This window comes from Narcine bancroftii, chromosome 4, assembly GCF_036971445.1.
Source record: "Narcine bancroftii isolate sNarBan1 chromosome 4, sNarBan1.hap1, whole genome shotgun sequence".
NCBI classification, from domain to species: Eukaryota; Metazoa; Chordata; class Chondrichthyes; order Torpediniformes; family Narcinidae; genus Narcine; species Narcine bancroftii.
Window position 1 is genome coordinate 127,125,807 of NC_091472.1, and position 19,992 is coordinate 127,145,798.

Genomic DNA, 19,992 nt, shown 5'->3' on the forward strand with positions numbered 1-19,992 from the left:
TGGTTGGTTGGGGTTGGGTGTTGGTTTTTTCCTCCTTTGCCTTTTGTCAGTGAGGTGGGCTCTGCGGTCTTCTTCAAAGGAGGTTGCTGCCCGCCAAACTGTGAGGCGCCAAGATGCACGGTTTGAGGCGTTATCAGCCCACTGGCGGTGGTCAATGTGGCAGGCACCAAGAGATTTCTTTAGGCAATCCTTGTACCTTTTCTTTGGTGCACCTCTGTCACGGTGGCCAGTGGAGAGCTCGCCATATAACACGATCTTGGGAAGGCGATGGTCTTCAGCGCTTGACGTCCTGCTTTGCGGAAACTGCCAAAATGTTTGGCCTGGAAGTCAGCCTGAAGAAAACTGAGGTCCTCCATCAGCCAGCTCCCCACCATGATTACCAGCCCCCCCACATCTCCATCGGGCACACAAAACTCAAAACGGTCAACCAGTTTACCTATCTCGGCTGCACCATTTCATCAGATGCAAGGATCGACAATGAGATAGACAACAGACTCGCCAAGGCAAATAGCGCCTTTGGAAGACTACACAAAAGAGTCTGGAAAAACAACCAACTGAAAAACCTCACAAAGATAAGCGTATACAGAGCCGTTGTCATACCCACACTCCTGTTCGGCTCCGAATCATGGGTCCTCTACCGGCACCACCTACGACTCCTAGAACGCTTCCACCAGCGTTGTCTCCGCTCCATCCTCAACATCCATTGGAGCGCTTACATCCTTAACGTCGAAGTACTGGAGATGGCAGAGGTCGACAGCATCGAGTCCACGCTGCTGAAGATCCAGCTGCGCTGGATGGGTCACGTCTCCAGACTAATACCTAGTGTCGCCAAAAATGTCCTCCCAGAATCACAGTGTGGCTTTCGCGCAAACAGAGGAACTACTGACATGGTCTTTGCCCTCACAGCTCCAAGAAAAGTGCAGAGAACCAAACAAAGGACTCTACATCACCTTTGTTGACCTCAGCAAAGCCTTCGACACCGTGAGCAGGAAAGGGCTTTGGCAAATACTAGAGTGCCTCGGATACCCCCCCCAAGTTCCTCAACATGGTTATCCAACTGCACGAAAACCAACAGGGTCGGGTCAGAAACAGCAATGAGCTCTCTGAACCCTTCTCCATTGACAACGGCGTGAAGCAAAGCTGCGTCCTCGCACCAACCCTCTTTACTATCTTCTTCAGCATGATGCTGAAACAAGCCATGAAAGACCTCAACAATGAAGACGCTGTTTACATCCGGTACCGCACGGATGGCAGTCTCTTCAATCTGAGGCGCCTGCAAGCTCACACCAAGACACAAGAGCAACTTGTCCGTGAACTACTCTTTGCAGACGATGCTGCTTTAGTTGCCCATTCAGAGCCAGCTCTTCAGCGTTTGACGTCCTGTTTTGCAGAAACTGCCAAAATGTTTGGCCTGGAAGTCAGCCTGAAGAAAACTGAGGTCCTTCATCAGCCAGCTCCCCACCATGACTACCAGCCCCCCCACATCTCCATCGGACACACAGAACTCAAAAAGGTCAACCAGTTTACCTATCTCGGCTGCACCATTTCATCTGATGCAAGGATAGACAACAGACTCACCTAGGCAAATAGCGCCTTTGGAAGACTACACAAGAGTCTGCAAAAACAACCACCTGAAGAAACACACCAAGATCAGCGTGTACAGAGCCGTTGTCATACCCACAGTCCTGTTCGGCTCCGAATCATGAGTCCTCTACTGGCATCACCTACGGCTCCGAGAGCACTTCCATCAGCGCTGTCTCCGCTCTATCCTCAACATTCATTGGAGTGACTTCATCACCAACATCGAAGTACTCGAGCTGGCAGAGTCTGCAAGCATAGAATCTACGCTGATGAAAACCCAACTGCGCTGGGTGGGTCACATCTCCAGAATGGAGGACCATCACCTTCCCAAGATTGTGTTATATGGCGAGCTCTCCACTGGCCACCGAGACAGAGGTGCACCAAAGAAGAGGTACAAGGACTGTTTAAAGAAATCTCTTGGTGCCTGCTACATTGACCACCGCCAGAGGGCTGATATCGCCTCAAACCATGCATCTTGGCGCCTTACAGTTCAGTGGGCAGCAACCTCCTTTGAAGAAGACTGCAGAGCCCACCTCACTGACAAAAGACAAAGGAGGAAAAACCCAACACCCAACCCCAACCAACCAATTTTCCCTTGCAACCACTGCAACCATGCCTGCCTGTCCTGCATCGGACTTGTCAGTCACCAATGAGCCTGCAGCAGACGTGGACATACCCCTCCATAAATCTTCGTCTGCGAAGCCAAGCCAGAGAAAAAGAGACAGGCACATGGATGAAAGAAAAATAGAGGCTTATGGGGTATGGTGGGTTTAGTACTTTTTAAAAAAAAAAGGTATATGGGTCAGCACAACAGCAAGGGCCGAAAGGCCTGTACTGTGCTGTAGTGTTCTATGTAAGGTGGGAAATTTGCCAGCCTGACCTAGACTAGTCAATGTGGTTGATTTCAGTTGCTTCCTCAAATTTATATCAAAATGCTGCAAAGGATTATTTGATTCAAATGTGACAAAGATAAATTGACCCTTAAACTTCCAGAGATGTAGCAAAATGGGGATATGAATTTGTTAGGCACAGCCTCACATGATTTTAATTAAAAGTATATTTTTCAGAGACTATCCAAACAGCAGAGATAGTCACATAGTGGTACTCAAAGTGAACTCTTAAGTCTCATTGTATCAAGTCAGGAAGACATCCATTTTAACCTGGACGATCTATTTTAAATTTCACTTTCTTTGCCATTTCGACAATTTGTTTCAAGTCATTACCAATGCCAGCATTTATTGCCTATTCTTAATCACTGAGGCAGGTGAGCTGGCTTATTGAACCATCATGCTGCAACAAATGGCTAATAATTTGGCAAGTATCAATTATGCCATTAAAAATGCCAGATAATGAGCATTTCTAACAGGGGAGAGTCTAACCATTGACCTTTACCATTATCACATTCCTACCATCACCATCCTGGTGATCACCAGGAATTCAACTGGACCATGGCTACATGAGTACATTAGAGGCAGGACTTGCTGTGGTAAGTGGCTCACCTATTGATACCTGAAAGGCCTTCTGTCATCCACCAGACAGGAATTTGGAATGGAATATGCACTGCCTGTCTTCATGAGTGTTGCTCCAGTAGCTATCAAGAAGTTCAATACTATCCTGATCAAAGCTTGATTGGTATCTCATCATATTAATGATTCATTCTCTTTGATTACATTCTATAGGTGCAGTGTGCACTCGATATAAAAGGCTTTACAGTTACTCACACCAGCTAGACAGAAAGTACATCCCAATTCATTGATTTTGAACAATGAGCAATAAGCAATAGAGTGCCAATATTTACACATTTTACTCCAGGCCTCACACTATCTTGATTTGGAAACAGATACCTGGTTCCTCATTATCAATGAGTCTGAATTCTTGCCGCCCCCCCACCTCCCCAATAGGACTGAAATAAAAGGTTTCCAATCCTGATAAGACGTGGCATAGCCTGGAAAATAATCCTCTTTCCATCTTTTTGGGTATGATGATTCTGAATCCACCCAAAAGAACAAGATTGTTATTAATTACATCTTGTTGCGAGCTGTACCAACTTTTCAGAGAACATCCTCAAGTCTTCATCTTTGTTGGTCTCTGATTTTATTCAACTTTGTTGGTGCTACATTTATCTTCACATCCTAAGTTTTTCCTGTGGGCCACATTGAGGTGGTGCACCTGCTAGTACCATTCTTATTCATAGTTTGTGTTTCAGAATAAAATCACAAAGCTGAATTCTCAAAAGCACCCTTTGCATCCTTAATCAACATGGCCTTATCTTGTTGATTTATTTTAAATTCAGCATTTGCACTAATCAGGCAACATGGAATTTTTTTTTCCTTTAGTCAAACACTACCATTATGTTTTCCAATGCATTTACTTTAATTTCCAGATTCAGGTCTGTGGCTCAGGTGTTTAATCCAGACTCCATGCAATATACTCTGTTGAGTGATACTCCCTGTATTCAATTCTCAGTATCCTTTGCTGGTTCATCACAATTGAGAATGATTTTATTCTACTCCAGGTTTGTTAGTCTTGAAGTGGCTAATGTTGAGCCATAGATACCTCCACATATGGGTCAGCTGCTGGTAAATGAGGCTGACAAGCAAGTGTTTTGCTCCTTCTGCTGCTTGCCCAGGACTTCTGAGCATTCCCAATACATAGACTTAAAGTTCTCAATACCATTCTCCTTTTCAACTTTGAACAGTCATAGGACTGAGCTTTCCAGGAAATAAAAAAGTTTTGCATCAACAAGAAATGTGGTTACAAAAGAGATCCTAACTCCATCTAATAATAACTGCATAGCATTTGAGATTTTTGTCCTCCACCCAAATCATTAGAACAGGAAGGCTAGAATTCAATTTAACACATCAAATTATTGCATTTTAGATCAAGGCTGCATCAAAGAATGTTTTACCTGAAAGCTTCTGTTTCACAACAGATGCATTGCCCGTGGAGTGCTTCCTGCTTTTATTTTGGATTTCCAATTTTTTCATTTTTAAGTGTTCATCTTGCGTTAAGGCACTGCTTAATGCTAAAGCAAACGTAGCAGATGTTGGAATCTGCAAATGTTATACATGTATTACAAGTTTGAATAAATAAATATTTTGGAACCATTTTATTATATTGCACCTGCATTAGAAAACAGTACATTCTACACCCTGGGAATTTCTGACCCATGACTGATCAAAGTTGAAAAGGATGGTACCTGTATTCTTCAATTTTAATTCCTCTTTAGTGTATACATAGAACAATGCAGAACAGTACATGCCCTTTGGCCCTCGATGTTGTGCCAGCCTACATTTTACTATTTTAGAAAAAGTACTAAAACCTCCCTACCCCATAACCCTCTATTTTTCTTTCATCCATGCGTCTTAAGTCTTTTAAATGCCCCCAATATTTCAGCCTCCACCACCATCCCCAGCAAGGCATTCCAGACACCCACAACTCGGTTTTTTAAAAAAAACAAAAAAAACTTGTGTCTGATGTCTCTCCTAAACTTCTCTCCCATAACTTTGTGCATATGACCTTTAGAGTTTGCTGATTGTGACCTGGGAAACAGGTGCTGGCTGACCACCCTATCGATGCCTCTCATAATCTTGTAGACCTCTATTGAATCTCTCATTCTTCTACACTCCAAAGAGAAAAGTCCCATCTCTGCTAACCTTGCCTCATAAGACTTGTTTTGCAATCCAAGCAACATTCTGGTAAATCTCCTTCACACCCTTTCCATAGCTTCTACATTCATCCTATAATGATGTGACCAGAACTGAACACAATCCTCCAAGTGTGGTCTCACCAGAGATTTGTAGAGTTGCAACATGACCTCCCTACTTCTGAATTCATTCCCTCTATTAATAAATACCAGCATCCCATAGGCCTTCTTAACTACCCTCTCAACCTGTGTGGCAACCTTGAGGGATGCATGGATTTGAAACCCAAGGACCTTCTGTTCATCCATGCTCTTAAGTAACCGACCATTAACCCTGTACTCAGCCTTCCTGTTTATCTTTCCAAAATGCATCACCTCACACTTACTGGATTGAAATCCATCTGCCACTTTTCCACCCAACTCTGCATCCTGTCTATATCCTCTTGTAATTTTCGACAACCTTTAGCTCCATCCACAACTCCTCCAACCTTCATGTCATCCACAAACGTACTGACCCTTTCTTCTGCCTCTTCATCCAGGTCATTTATAAAAATCACAAAGATCAGGGATCCCAGGACAGATATTTGCAGTACTCCACTAGTCACCGATCTCCAGGAAGAATACTTTCCTTCCACTACTACTCTGCTTTTGTCCTACAAGCCAATTTTTTTTATCCACACAGCCAAGCTTCCTCTGATCCCATGCCTCACGACTTTCTGGATAAGTCTCTCATGGGGAACCTTGTCAAATACTTTGCTAAAATCCATGGAGACCACATCTACTACCCTACCCTCCAATTTCTTTTGTTACCTCCTCAAAAAATTCAATTGGGTTCATGAGGCATAACCTTCCCCTCACAAAGCTATGCTGACTATCCTTGAGTAGACTGTACTTCTCCAAATGCTCATAGATACTATCCTTAAGAATTCTCTCCATAAGTTTGCATACCACTGGTATAAGACTCACCATAATTCCCAGGATTCTCCCTATTATGTTTTTTAAACAAGGTGACTACATTTGCCCTTCTCCAATCCTCTGGCACCTCCCCTGTGGCCAAAGAGGATTCGAAGATCATAGCTAGTGCCCCAGTTATCTCTTCTCTCACTCCCACAGTAGCCTGGGTATATCGTGTCTGGCCCCGAGGAGTTATCAATCTTGATATTTTTAAGAGATCCAACTCTACCACATCCTTAATGTTCATATTGTTCAGCACACAGGCTTGTTCATTTTCAACCTCACTGTGATCAAGGTCCTTTTCTCTTGTGAATACTGATGCAAAATATTCATTTAGGACCTCCCCAACCTCTTACTTCAGGCACACATTGCATCCTTTATCTTTTAGTCGCCCCACCTTCATTCTCGTCATCCTTCTTCACATACACATTGAACGCCTTGGGGTTCTCCTTAATACTACATGCCAAGGCCTTTTCATGCCCCCCTTCAAGCTCTCCTAAGTTATTTCTTAAGCTCCTTCCTGGCTACCATATACTTCTCATGAGCCTGTCTGTTTCCTGCTTCCTATATCTAATGTATGTTTTCTTCCTCTTCTTGACTAGTTGCCTGACCTGTTTCGTCAGCCACAGATCCATTTTGCTACCATCTTTGTCTCAGTGAGACAAACCTATCTTGCTTAAGTGGCCCCTAAACTTCCTCCACATTACTTCTGTACTTTCACCCTTAAACCTTTGTTTCCAATTTATTCCTGCTAGTTCCTGCCTTACCTCTTCATAATTAGCTCTTCCCCAGTTAAGCACTTTCCCATTTTGACTGTTTTTATCCTTTTCCATAGTTATATTGGCGGTAAGGGAATTGTGGTCACTCTCACCAAAATGCTCCCCCACCAAGAGGTCAGCCACCTGACCAAGTTCATTCCTCAGTCTGGCCTCTCCTCTAGTCAGCTGGTCCACGTACTGTGTCAGGACTGGACAAATTCAGCCCCCATCTACCCCTCATGTGGTCAATAGATGCCAGTCAATACTAGGGAAGTTGGAATAATCCATAACTGCTGTAGAGCACGTCGAAAGAACCAAAGACTTGTTGATCCAAACCAAGGCTTTTATTAGCAAAAGACAGGAGCTCTTCACAGGTGGCTGACCAGTCCAGAATGATCCGACCTGGCTAGGGACACAACCCTTTAAGGCCCAGACAGTAGGCGTGGCTAAGCTCTCAGCCAATCGCTGTAAGCACAATCATTACACTCTAGATACTGTAACTATATACATTGGTGATAGGTCTGTACCATCACAACTGCAACCCTGTATTTCCTGCCCCATTCCAAAATCATGCCTGATGTACCAGAAGTCACGTGGTAAGAGAGAGAGAGATAAGAGCACAAGCAGGAGAACAAAGGAAACTGGAAAATAAAGACTCTGAGAAGTTTACATGATAAAACTTCTGTTCGATGTTTTATTAACTTCACATTTCGGGCCACAAATGTGACATTGGTGACGAGGATGGGATAAGCTTGAAGAAAATTAAAGACTAAAGAAGATTACAGAGGATTACAGACAACTTCAAGGTGATAAGAGTTTTCTCTTTGACTCAGTACTTTTGGGGCTGGAATATTTCCTCATGGCTGGGGCAGAGGGTGACTTTCTAACACATAGTGGAATTGCTCATTTTGACCCAACGGATGATGCAAGCACTGTAAGTGTGAAGTGGAAGGCATGGCTGGAAGAATTTGAATCCTACGCAGACAGTCGTGGCCTATTTCTAGATACCGGTACAGTTGAACAAAAAGCGCAGAAAAGGGCGTTACTTCTTTTCACCGCGGGATCCACAGTTCGGGAAACATTTAAGACACTTTTGAATACTGGAAGAAAGGATGAGTACCGGAAAGCGGTAGATGCATTAAATGCACACTATGTAGTGACACCGAATGCTACATTTCAACGCCATTTGTTTCAGAGAACGAGACAAGAAGATGGCCAGATAATTGCTCAGTACGTGACGAGACTACGCCAGCTAGCTGTTGGATGCAATTACGTGCCAGCTGATTTGGACAACCAATTATTGGATCAAGTCGTACAGCACTGTAGATCAGATAAACTTAGAAGACGTCTACTGGAAAGAGGGAGTGAGTTGGAACTCACTGATGCTTTAGCCATTGCTGCTGCATTAGAGGCTGTTGAAGGGCAATTTCATACCATGACCCTGAAAGACAACTCAAGCCAGCAAATTAAGAGGCTCTCACATCGCCATAACCAGCCAAGATATACGTCGACACAGGACGTGGAGTGTTATCGATGTGGAAACGGAGGTCACTTTGGAAAAGACCCATATTGCCCGGCCAAAGGCAAAGTTTGCAGAAAGTGCGGAGGTAAGGACCACTTTGCAAAGAAGTGCAAAAGCAAGTCCAATGCAGACCAGAAGAGGAAGAGTACAACTTCCAAAGGCAAAGCCTGGGGGAAAGGAAAGTATCCTGGAAAGAAAGATACCATTCGCCAGATAGACGGTGACGATGATGATACCCAGGAGGAACAGAGTTGTTACCAATTTACGTTGAATGATGTACATCATGAGAAGGTTCCAGTGATCATTGGTGGAGTGACAGTGCAGGTTATTGTAGACTCAGGCAGTGACAGTAATGTGATTGATCGACATTTATGGGAGAAGTTGAAAAGGAAAAAGATCATCTGTACCTCAAAAAAGTGTTCCAAGAAACTGTATCCATACACAGCAACCAAGCCATTGCAGACCATTGGATGTTTTACTGCAACTGTTGAAGCTGGAGATAAGTACACCGAAGCAGAGTTTATGGTCATAGAAGAGAGGGGAGAACCATTGCTGAGTAGAAGCACAGCGCAAGACCTGGCAATACTTCATATTGGAGCTTGTGTCAATTCAATTCAGTCTTACGAGGATATGAAGCAAGAATTCCCCGCAGTCTTCCAAGGAGTAGGAAAGCTGAAAGGTCGACAATTGAAGCTAGCGGTAGATGAAACGGTCAAACCCAAGGCACAACCAATGCGCTGAACTCCGTTTGAACTTCGTGGGAAAGTCGAAGCCAAAATTAAAGAATTGATCGAACAAGACATTATTGAACCGATGGAACATTCGGCACAATGGGTCAATCCCGTAGTGATTGTGCCCAAACCAAAGGGTGACATAAGACTATGTGTTGACATGAGAATGGCCAATGAAGCTATAATTAGAGAACGACACCCTATACCAACAGTGGAGGAAATACTTCAAGAACTAATTACCAGCAAGGTATTCTCAAAAATTGATCTGAAATGGGGCTATCATCAATTAGAGCTGGATCCAGGTTCCCGAGATGTGACAACATTTGTGACTCACTGTGGATTGTATCATTACAAGAGACTATCATTTGGAATTAATGCAGCTTCGGAGATCTACCAGTATGAAATCCATCGAGTGATTCAAGGCATTCCTGAAGTTGCCAACATTCCTGACGACATCATAGTCCATGCACCAATGAAGGAAGAGCATGACAAACGGTTGAGGCGTGTACTATCTAGACTACAGGAGGCAGGCCTTACCGTGAATGGAAACAAGTGCCAGTTCGGTGTGTCAGAAATGGACTTCATGGGACACAGACTTACACAGGAAGGACTAAACCCTGCAGAGGCCAAGGTGAAAGCTATTGCAGATGCACGTGCACCTCAGAACGCAACAGAGGTGAGGAGTTTCCTGGGACTGGTCAATTTTTGTGCAAAGTTCATTCCTAATTTCGCTACAGTGGCAGAACCACTAAGGAAACTAACCAGGAAAGGTGTACCATTTCATTTTGGATCTGAGCATAAGAAAGCGTTCACAGCGCTGAAGCAAAGCCTGACAGATGCAAAAACTCTTGGATATTACAATCCGGCGGCATCAACCAAAGTCATAGCGGATGCCAGCCCGGTTGGTTTAGGAGCCGTGTTGGTCCAGATGCATGATGGAGGACCAAGAATCATTGCCTATGCCAGCAGATCGTTATCAGATGTGGAAAGAAGATACTCTCAGACAGAGAAAGAAGCACTCGGACTTGTATGGGCCTGTGAGAGGTTCCATGCATATTTATACGGCATTGAATTTGAACTCATCACAGATCATAAGCCATTAGAAGTGATCTATGCACCTAGATCCAAACCATGTGCCAGAATAGAGAGATGGGTACTCAGACTACAACCCTACAAATATAAAGTGATCCACGTTGCAGGGAAAACAAACATTGCAGATCCGCTGTCCAGATTGGTGAAGGATGGTGGTCCACAATCCAAGTCAGAATTGGGAATAGAAACAGAGAGCTTTGTACGCTTCGTAGCTATTCAGTCGACACCGAAAGCTGTGACTACGAAGGAAGTCGAGAGAGAATCCGAACGTGATCCAGAACTCATGGAAGTAAGAGAATGCATACAGAGTGGACAATGGGACAAGTTTACTCACAAGGCTTACGTTCCCATTAGAGACGAACTTTGTTGCATCGGACAGTGTGTATTAAGAGGTTGCAGATTGGTGATACCGCAAAGATTGAGACCGAAGATCGTATCCTTAGCGCATGAAGGACACCTAAGTATTGTTGGTACCAAGCAAAACCTCAGGACCAAGGTATGGTGGCCAGGTTGTGATAAAGACGCAGAGAAATTTGTTAAAACTTGTCACGGATGTCAAATCACAAGTAGGAGTAATCCGCCAGAACCGATCCGGAGTACGCAACTCCCGACGGGACCATGGATCGACGTAGCTGTTGATTTTCTTGGACCCTTACCAACGGTGTTAGGTCTGCTTTGTTCATGAATGAGTGAGTGAAACACCAGACTGAGTCGAAATCAAGGTTCTTTGTTCTTTATTGCCGGATTGTAACACTTGCAACTAACAGTGTTAGTTGGAGAAGGCGCATTCTGCCGTTATCAGCAAGTGGTGTTTTTTATATACCTTAGGATACGTACTTAGTAAATTATCATACCATGACATTGTCCAATGAATAAACTGTTGCTATCCTTCTCTGCTAGTTTCCTGCACATCAATTTGTCATCCCCACTCTTATCTTGAGAGTACAAGGTCACAACTGCATCTTGTTACGGCCCAGCACTGGGTGACTCCTTCTACATTCCCAGCTCATGATGTTTTTACCTAACAACGGGTGAATCAATTATGGTAGTGATAGATTACTACAGTAGATACTATGAGTACGTGGTGTTGAAGTCCACAACCACTGAAATAATACAAGCATTAACAGAGATATTCGCAAGATATGGATTACCTGTTACATTATACTCTGACAATGGTCCACAATTCATTTCAGAGACATTTACGGAATACATGAGGACCACAGGTATCCACCATCATAAAGTAACTCCGAAATGGCTGCAAGCCAGCGGAGAAGTAGAGAGACAAAATCAGTCCATTGAAAAACGATTGAGGATTGCACACGCAGAAGGACAAAATTGGCGAGAAGCATTGCTATCTTATGTGGCTGTCTATCGAGCAACGCCTCATGCAACCACTGGAAAAAGTCCTGCAGAAGCATTTTTTGGGAGAAAAATCCGCACAAAAATGCCAGAAATAAAGGAAATCCGAGACGACCAGGAGATGAGGGACCACGATGCTGAAAAGAAAGGTGCAGCAAAGCTGTACACAGATTCGAAATGTGGAGCCAAGTACTCAGACATCATGCCAGGAGATAATGTTCTAGTGAGGCATGAAACTGGTGGTAAGCTAGACACACCTTATTACCATTAACCCTATACTGTCGTATCCAGAAGTGGCAGTATGGTGACAGTCAAGTCTCCGACTGGAGTCCTATATAAGAGAAATGTCTCAGGTGTAAAAAGGTACCAGTCCAGAGATACATCGAGCGAAGAGGTTGAAAGGCCAATACGAGATGCTGAAACTGAGAGACCTGATGATGTTCCAGAGGCAGTTACCAGCACTCCTGAAGAAGTGACTAGAGCGCCAGAAACACCGGAAGCCGTGGTGAGCAGTATTTCCGACGCCGAGAGTGAACAACCGAGAAGCGACGACAATATCGCAGGCAGGCCGAAACGAAACCGGAAAGTGCCCAAACGATACGAAGACTTTGTGCCATAGTTTTAATAAGAACTTTAATCTTATATCATAAAGTGCATGTGAGTGCTGTAGGAAGTAAATTTTATGTAGTTGAGTTATAGTATTACCATTAGTTACGATGTTTGTAGGTTTCCGAGGGCTATTGGTAAGTGAAGGTAAAGTTTATTTCTGATGAAAGGAGGGATGTCATGATAATGAATATGTATGAGATGTACCGGAAGTCACGTGGTATGAGAGGGAGAAAAGAACACAAGCAGGAGAACAAAGGAAACCGGAGAATAAAAAGACACTAAGAAGTTTACATGATAAAACTTGTGTTTAATGTTTTATTAACTTCACATTTCGGGCCACAAATGTGACAAACACTGCATTTTCTGCTGTTATTTTACTTCTTCGAGGGCTGCACTGAAACCTGGATATCGTGGGAAGTTGGGGCCTGAAACGAGTTCTGCTGATGTTGTGAGAGACGATCTGTGAACTGAACTGACGCCAGATCATTGTGGGACGAACATGGTCCTCTTTTTTAAAAAAACAAATCACATCCCCCCCCCCCACCCCCAGAATGAGCTAATCGCCTTTTCTTCCCCCATAGGATTGGGGCAGTCCCGGCCAAGGACTGTGCGCACGCGCAGCTTTGGAGCGGGGGGGGGGGGGAGAGCTGACCTGCTGCGCCTGCGCAGCGGGCCGGTGGTGCAGTTACTTTTGAAAGCGTGTGGGTGCTACGGTGGCGGGAGTAAGGGTGGTTGGGCCTGCATGAGAACCGACCGAGTGATGGGACGGATTTTACAAAGGCGTAATTGTTGAGCCCCCGCGTCTCCACGTGGCTGGGAGCTGCGCGCACGTCGAGCGGGAGCGGGCCGGATTTGGCAGGCTGGGAGAGAACCTGAGCCTGGGAGAGGCGGTCAGAAGGCCAAGCGCTGCGCTAGCGACAAGGCTTGGCCAGGCAACGCGCCATGGCTGCTACCAACTACGGCTGCCTCAACCGTGCCCAACTGACCTTCGAATACCTGCACACCAACTCGTGAGTAGCAGTGAAGGGCCAGGGAGCGACGCGTCTCCGCGCCAGCCTTCAAATCCTCCTTTAGAAAATATAATTGGTATTTAGATTTTAGGACACTCGGGGTGTCATGAAATTCGGTGGATTTGCGGGAGCATTAGCGTCCAAACATTCATATTATCACCATCTTTCAACGTGGTGTTAAAGAAAGGCAGTGTCTCTGGTTCATTGATTATTCAGGAATCTGATGGCGGTGGGGAGGAAGCTTTCCTTGTGCTCGTCTTTGCGCTTCTGTACCTTTTTCCCAATGGTTGTGGGGGGGTGGGGGGGGGTGTGAACATGGCCTGGGTGACTGGCAAGAGACACCGCCTCTTGTCGATGGCCTCGGTGGAGTGAAGTCTGGTGCCTGTGATGTTGCAGGCAGAGTTAACAATCCTCTGGAGTTGATTCTCGTCCTGAGAGTTGTCCATACCAGATGTCACCAGCCAGAATGCTCTCCACACTACACGTTGAAGTTTGAGAGTCTGATGTACCGAATCATCTCAGACTCCTCAGGAAGTAGAGCTGCTGGCAGCCTAATTAGTGATTGCATCAAGGTGGAGGTGCCAGGACAGATCCTTGGAGATGTTGACACCCAGGAATTTGAAGTTTTTTTTTTGTAATTCTTTATTTATCGCACTATGAACCATATCAACCAATATATTTACAGATGCATCTCTCTAAATATTCACAGTGACATTTTCTTTTTTTTCCTCCCTACCCCCTTCCCACCCTCCTTCATAAACAGTAAATATTGGACATATAAAATACAATAAAACAATATCTTTATACAAAAGGAATACAAACAAAAAGACATATCATTACTTATTCACATTAAATCTGATCATGTTTATCTTCTTATCATTTTAGGTGCTGGAGGTCCTAGGCCTGCTCTTTCTACCATGTTCCATATCTGGTTCCAAGGTTTCCCCAATCATTATAACTTTGTCTTTTAAATTATATGTGATTTCACCCCCCCCCCCCCCCCCAACGGGATACACTTAAACTTGGTTATATATTCCATTAATGTTTATAGTCATTTAGTCCAACGTGGCTATCTTATATCTTTATTTTCACTTCTTTTCTGCCTCTTCACCACCTCCATTCCTTTTTTCCATTACTGTTTTTTAAGTTTTCCTTTTTAATCTCAATATATGACAACGCATTTAAGACATGGAATACCCCAACAATCCCCACAGGCAATAACCCTTTAATCCCAAATGAATCTCCCCTCCTTGGATTGCCGCCTGTCCCTTGACGGCAACCACAACTCCCCTTTCCATTTGGTTTGCGAACTTACTCGCAAGTGTCAACCGATTTCACAGTGACCCTTATTCTCCCCCCCCCCAGAGAACACTATTTCCTCTACTTGTAACAAAGCTCTCTCACTTTTTTCCTTCTTCCACTTCTCTTATCCATCTTTAAATCTTTATATATACATTATCTTTACTTTATATTTTTACATATTTTTGTGTATTTTCTTGCCAGTCATCCTTCTTGTCAATCTTCCTCCTCCTCTCTTCTCCTGTCCTGCAAATGTTCAGCAAATTCTTGGGCTTTCTTTGGGTCTGAGAACAGTCTATTCCGTTCCCCAGGAATGAATACTTTGAGTACCACTGGATGTCTTAATATAAAGTTTTACCCTTTCTTCCATAAGATTGTTTTCGCTGTGTTGAATTCCTTCCTCTTCTTTAAAAGTTCAAAGCTTGTGTCCGAGTAAAAAAAAAAATATTTTTCGTCCCTTGTATTCCAACGGCTTATTGTCTTCTCTAACCTTCTTTCTTGCCTGCTCCAGTATGTTTTTTCTTGTCATATATCAGAAATTTTACCACTATGGATCTTGGTTTTTGATGTGGTGGCGGTTTCGGTACTAGTACTCTATGCACCCTTTCGATTTCTATTTCTTCATGTGAGTCTGTTATTCCCAGCACCTTCGGGATCCATCCTTTTATAAATTCCTTAATATCTGACCCTTCTTTGCCTTCTTTCAGGCCCACTATTTTTATGTTGTTAACGCCTACTGTAGTTTTCCAATACGTCAATTTTTGTGACAATAAATCTTGTGTCTCCTTAAAAAAAATTTCGCTCTCTTCCAACTTCCCTTTTAAATCATTTATCTCCATTTCACCAGCAGCTTCTCGTTCCTCCACATTTTCTACTCTTTTCCCTATTTCAGTCATGACCAACTCTAAGCTTTGCATTCTGTCTTCAGCTCTTTTCGTTTTTCTTTTGATTGAACTAAATTCTAATGATAGCCATTCTTTTAATGATCTCATTTGTTCTTTAAAATAGGCTTTATCTAAACTTTGTCCTTCTATTTTACCTTCTTCTTTCCTTTGAAATTCCTGGTCTTCTTCCTCCTCTTCTGTGTCTGTATCTATGTCTGTGTGATCTTCATCTTTTCTCTGTATCTTTGTATCTTCATCCTTCTCTGGTGAGCTGCTTCTGTATCCTTCCTGGGCCCCCTGCTGCGGGCCGACCCGCTGCTGGGCCCCCTGCTGCGGGCCGCCCCGTTGCCGCTCATCCTCTTCCTGCTCTTCGTTCTCTTTCTCATTTTTCTTCTTCTTTACTTACCCCAGCCGAACGCCCCGATACTGGGCGTCTCTCAGCTGGCCGCTCCTCAGCTGAGTCCTCCTCCCATTGGCGTTGACCTTTTTTACTTGCACACTGCACAGTTGTGCACCTCTTCTTGGCTCTGAGAGCCATTTTTGAAGTCCGCCAGTCGTGAGGACAACACTCCTCTGGGGACTCACCAACACCGGAGATTGGCTGCTCCTCTCCACGGTGGCTCTCTGCTCCGACTTGCCAGGAAGGACTTCTTTCTTCTCCAGTGATTTTCCTTCTTCCCTTTTCTCTGTTATTCTTACTTTTTCTCTTTTGGGTGCCATCTTCTGTCTCTTTGTAACTTTATCTTTCTCATCCTTTATTTTATGTTTATTGAGCTCTGTTTTCTCACACTTTTTTCTTTTCTCTGAAGAGGGCTGTTTCCACCCGACCAGCCACTACTCCATCACGTGACTCCTTGGAATTTGAAGTTCTTGACCCTCTCCATTACTGACCCCTTGATGAAATCATGTTCCCCTGGAGTCCACAATCAACTCCTTGGTTTTACTGATGTTGAGTGCAAGGTTGTTATCGTACACCATTCCACGAGCTGATCTATCTCCCTCCTGTACGTTTCCCCATTGCCGTTTGTGATTCTGCTGACAACTGTGGTGTCGTCGACAAACTTGTAGATAGCATTGGGATTGTGCCTGGCCACACAGTTGTGGATGTGTAATGAGTAGAGCAGTGGTCTAAGCTCACATCCTTGAGGTGCACCTGTGTTGATAATTGGTGAGGAGGAGACATTGTTTCCAATTTGTACTGACTGTGGTCTTCGGATGAGAAAGTCAAGGATCCATTTTCAGAGGGGGGAGGGGTATAGAGGCCTAAAGTTTGTAGTTCTTGTCCAGCACCAAGGGAATAATGGTATTGAAGACTGAGCTGTAGTTGATGAAGAGCAGTTCTATGTATAAATTGCTGTTCATTCTTCATACATTCTGTATCCATGTTCTTCAATTGTACTTACTTTTGGAGTGCAGATTAGTTTACTGCTGAACGTTCTGTAGAATTCATTCTCAAAGGATTGGTGGTTTATTAGAGCCTTTAAAATAAACTTGCGCATATCCTAAGGTATAGGTTAATAACCTGATAAGTTTTTCTTAAAGACCAAAATTTTGTCCTTTAACATAGTTTTTGTGGTGAGGTCAAATAAAGTTGAAGCACTGATTTTCTTGTGTTGAATAATCATTGTTAATGAGGTAATATTTTATTAAAATAAGTGAATAACATAACAATATTGAATTGCTTGTGAGATCCCTTTCACATGAGTGATGTGAAAGCAGTTGTTCCATATTATGTTAATTCTATTCTGTAATTTTGCTCTTATTTGTTGTCAGCCCTTTACTTTGTTAGTTTAATTTTGGCTATCTTGCTTTGTTGTAAAACAGAAAATATTGGAACCGGTTAATAGATTAGAAACTATGAAAAGAAAAACAATTAACATTACAGTCTAAGGACCCTCATCTTTATAACTTTTGACATATGGTTCCCAGCATCTCCAGTTTTCCGTTACACTCCTTTCACAGAAAATCTAGTGCAGATATGGCAAGTGTGTCTAAGGACTTTATAGCCATAAGAAGTGGTATGTGTGTTCTGTATTTGGGTCGTGATTTGAATCCTAACTTTCTTACTGGAAGAAAAAGTGATAAGTTGCAACATTGCACCAAGTCACTTAGTATGGGAGCAGAATGATTACAATACTGGACTAATGTGATGGTTACGATTCAGATTAAATATGATTCTGAGGAAACGTGCTCCAATTGGTGCTCTTGCCTTTCTTTCACAGTCCAATTAAATAGATCAGGGAGGCGGTGGTGGGAAAAATCAGTGACCATGGAACTACTGTACTAAATTATTGTTTAAAACCCTCCTGCATTCACTGACAGCTTTTAGAGAAGGAAATATGCCATACTTGAATCTGTTTACTTAGTGTAGTGAGATTGCAGAGAATGGGAATATAATGAAAAAGAAGATCAATGAGTACCAAGCAAAGGACAGCATGAGAACATGGTTATGTAGTTCATTCAGGAGCCTCTGCGTGGAAATAACTATTTATTTGCATACTTTTAAGATTTAATTGCTTGCTTTTACACTTTTACACACTTATATTCAGGCTGCTTTTTTAAAATTTTTAAATTTTTTTATATTTTTCACGCTATGAACCATATTGACCAAAATACACATAAACATTTCCCTCTTGAATATACACGATGTCATTTTCCCCCCTCCCCTCCCTCCTTCCCACCCCCCTCCCTCCTTCCCACTACACATTCAACATATACAATACAATAAACCCATTAAACAATGTCATCACACAATGAAAATAAACAAGAAAATTGTGTCATCTACTTTTACACACTGGGTCAGTTCATTTCGTCGTCTTCTCATTCTGTCATTTTAGGGGGTGGTGGTCCGCAGTAGGACTTCTCTGTTGTGTTCCATGTACGGTTCCCAAATTTGTTCGAATACTATGATGTTATTTCTTAAATTATATGTTATTTTTTCCAATGGAATACATTTATTCATTTCTATGTACCATTGCTGGATTCTCCGGCTCTCTTCTGATTTCCAGGTTGACATTATACAATTTTTTGCTACAGTTAAGGCTATCATAATAAATCTCCTTTGTGCTTCATCCAAATCGAGGCCAAGTTCTTTACTTCTTATATTACTTAGAAGAAAGATCTCTGGATTTTTTGGTATGTTGCTTTTTGTGATTTTATTTAATACCTGATTTAGATCTTCCCAAAACTTTTCCACTTTCTCACATGCCCAAATTGCATGTACTGTTGTTCCCGTTTCCTTCTTACAGCGAAAACATCTTTTTGATACTGTTGTGTCCCATTTATTTAACTTTTGGGGTGTGGTGTATAGCCTCTGTAACCAATTATATTGTATCATGCGTAACCTCGTGTTTATTGTGGTAACCTCAGCCTGCTTCCCAATTTGTCCTTCAAGTAGGTTTTCAGTTGGTGGTATGCAAACATTGTACTGTGAGTTATGCCATATTTGTACTTCATTTGTTCAAAAGATAATAATTTATTTCCCGAAAAACAATTTTCTATTCTTTTGATCCCTTTTCTCTCCCATTCTCTAAAGGAAAGGTTATCTATTGTGAAAGGGATTAGTTGATTTTGAGTCAATATTAATTTTGGTAGTTGATAATTTGTTTTTTTCCTTTCTACGTGAATCTTCTTCCAAATGTTGAGCAGATGGTGCAGTACTGGTGAATTCCTATGTTGCACCAGCTTTTCATCCCACTTGTATAGAATATGTTCAGGTACCTTCTCCCCTATTTTAGCTAGCTCTAATCTGGTCCAATCCGGTTTTTCCCTTGTTTGATAAAAATCTGATAGGTATCTTAATTGTGCTGCTCTATAATAATTCTTAAAGTTTGGTAGCTGTAAGCCCCCTTGTTTGTTCCATTCTGTTAGTTTATCTAGCGCTATCCTCGGTTTCCCCCCTTTCCATAAGAATTTCCTTATTATTTTCTTTAGCTCATTGAAGAATTTCTCTGTTAAGGGAATTGGTAACGATTGAAATAGGTAATGTATCCTTGGGAAGATATTCATTTTAATGCAATTTACCCTTCCTATCAGTGTTAGTGGTAAATCTTTCCAATGTTCTAAGTCATCTTGTAATTTCTTAATTAATGGCTGATAATTTAATTTGTATAGATGGCCTAGATTATTATCTAATTGAATACCTAGGTATTGGATTGCTTGTGTTTGCCATTTAAATGGTGATTCTTTCTTAAACTCTGTGAAGTCTGCATTATTCATTGGCATCACTTCACTTTTATTTGCGATGATCTTGTACCCCGATACTTCTCCATATTCCTTCAATTTCTTATGTAATTTTTTATTGATAATTCTGGTTCTGTTAAGTATACTATGATGTCATCTGCAAATAGACTGATTTTATATTCCTTCTCTTTTATTTTTATCCCTCTTATTTTATTTTCTGTTCTTATCAGTTCTTTGGCTGCCTTTTAATGACAATGAGTTTATTGTCATTTACAATGTACACATGTACCAGAATTCTTGCTTCAGCTAAGCAGATACTTTGTTTAAAAGAAACTACAATAGTATGCATTAATATTTTTTAAAAAAGA

The 19,992-nt window shown here is 42.5% G+C and overlaps 1 protein-coding gene across 2 annotated transcripts in view; it reads left to right on the forward strand.

Annotated features, from left to right (window-relative positions):
- The first annotated feature begins 12,915 nt into the window (after positions 1-12,915).
- The window catches only part of morc2 (MORC family CW-type zinc finger 2), an 88,824-nt gene continuing 81,747 nt past the window's right edge, over positions 12,916-19,992 (forward strand). For both annotated transcript variants that reach the window (XR_011356132.1, XM_069932783.1), the window contains exon 1: positions 12,916-13,259. Coding sequence is in view for 1 of the 2 variants with exons in the window: in XM_069932783.1 (XP_069788884.1) it covers positions 13,192-13,259 (68 nt within the window). In the remaining variant the exon portion in view is untranslated. The remainder of the gene's footprint in view (positions 13,260-19,992) is intronic.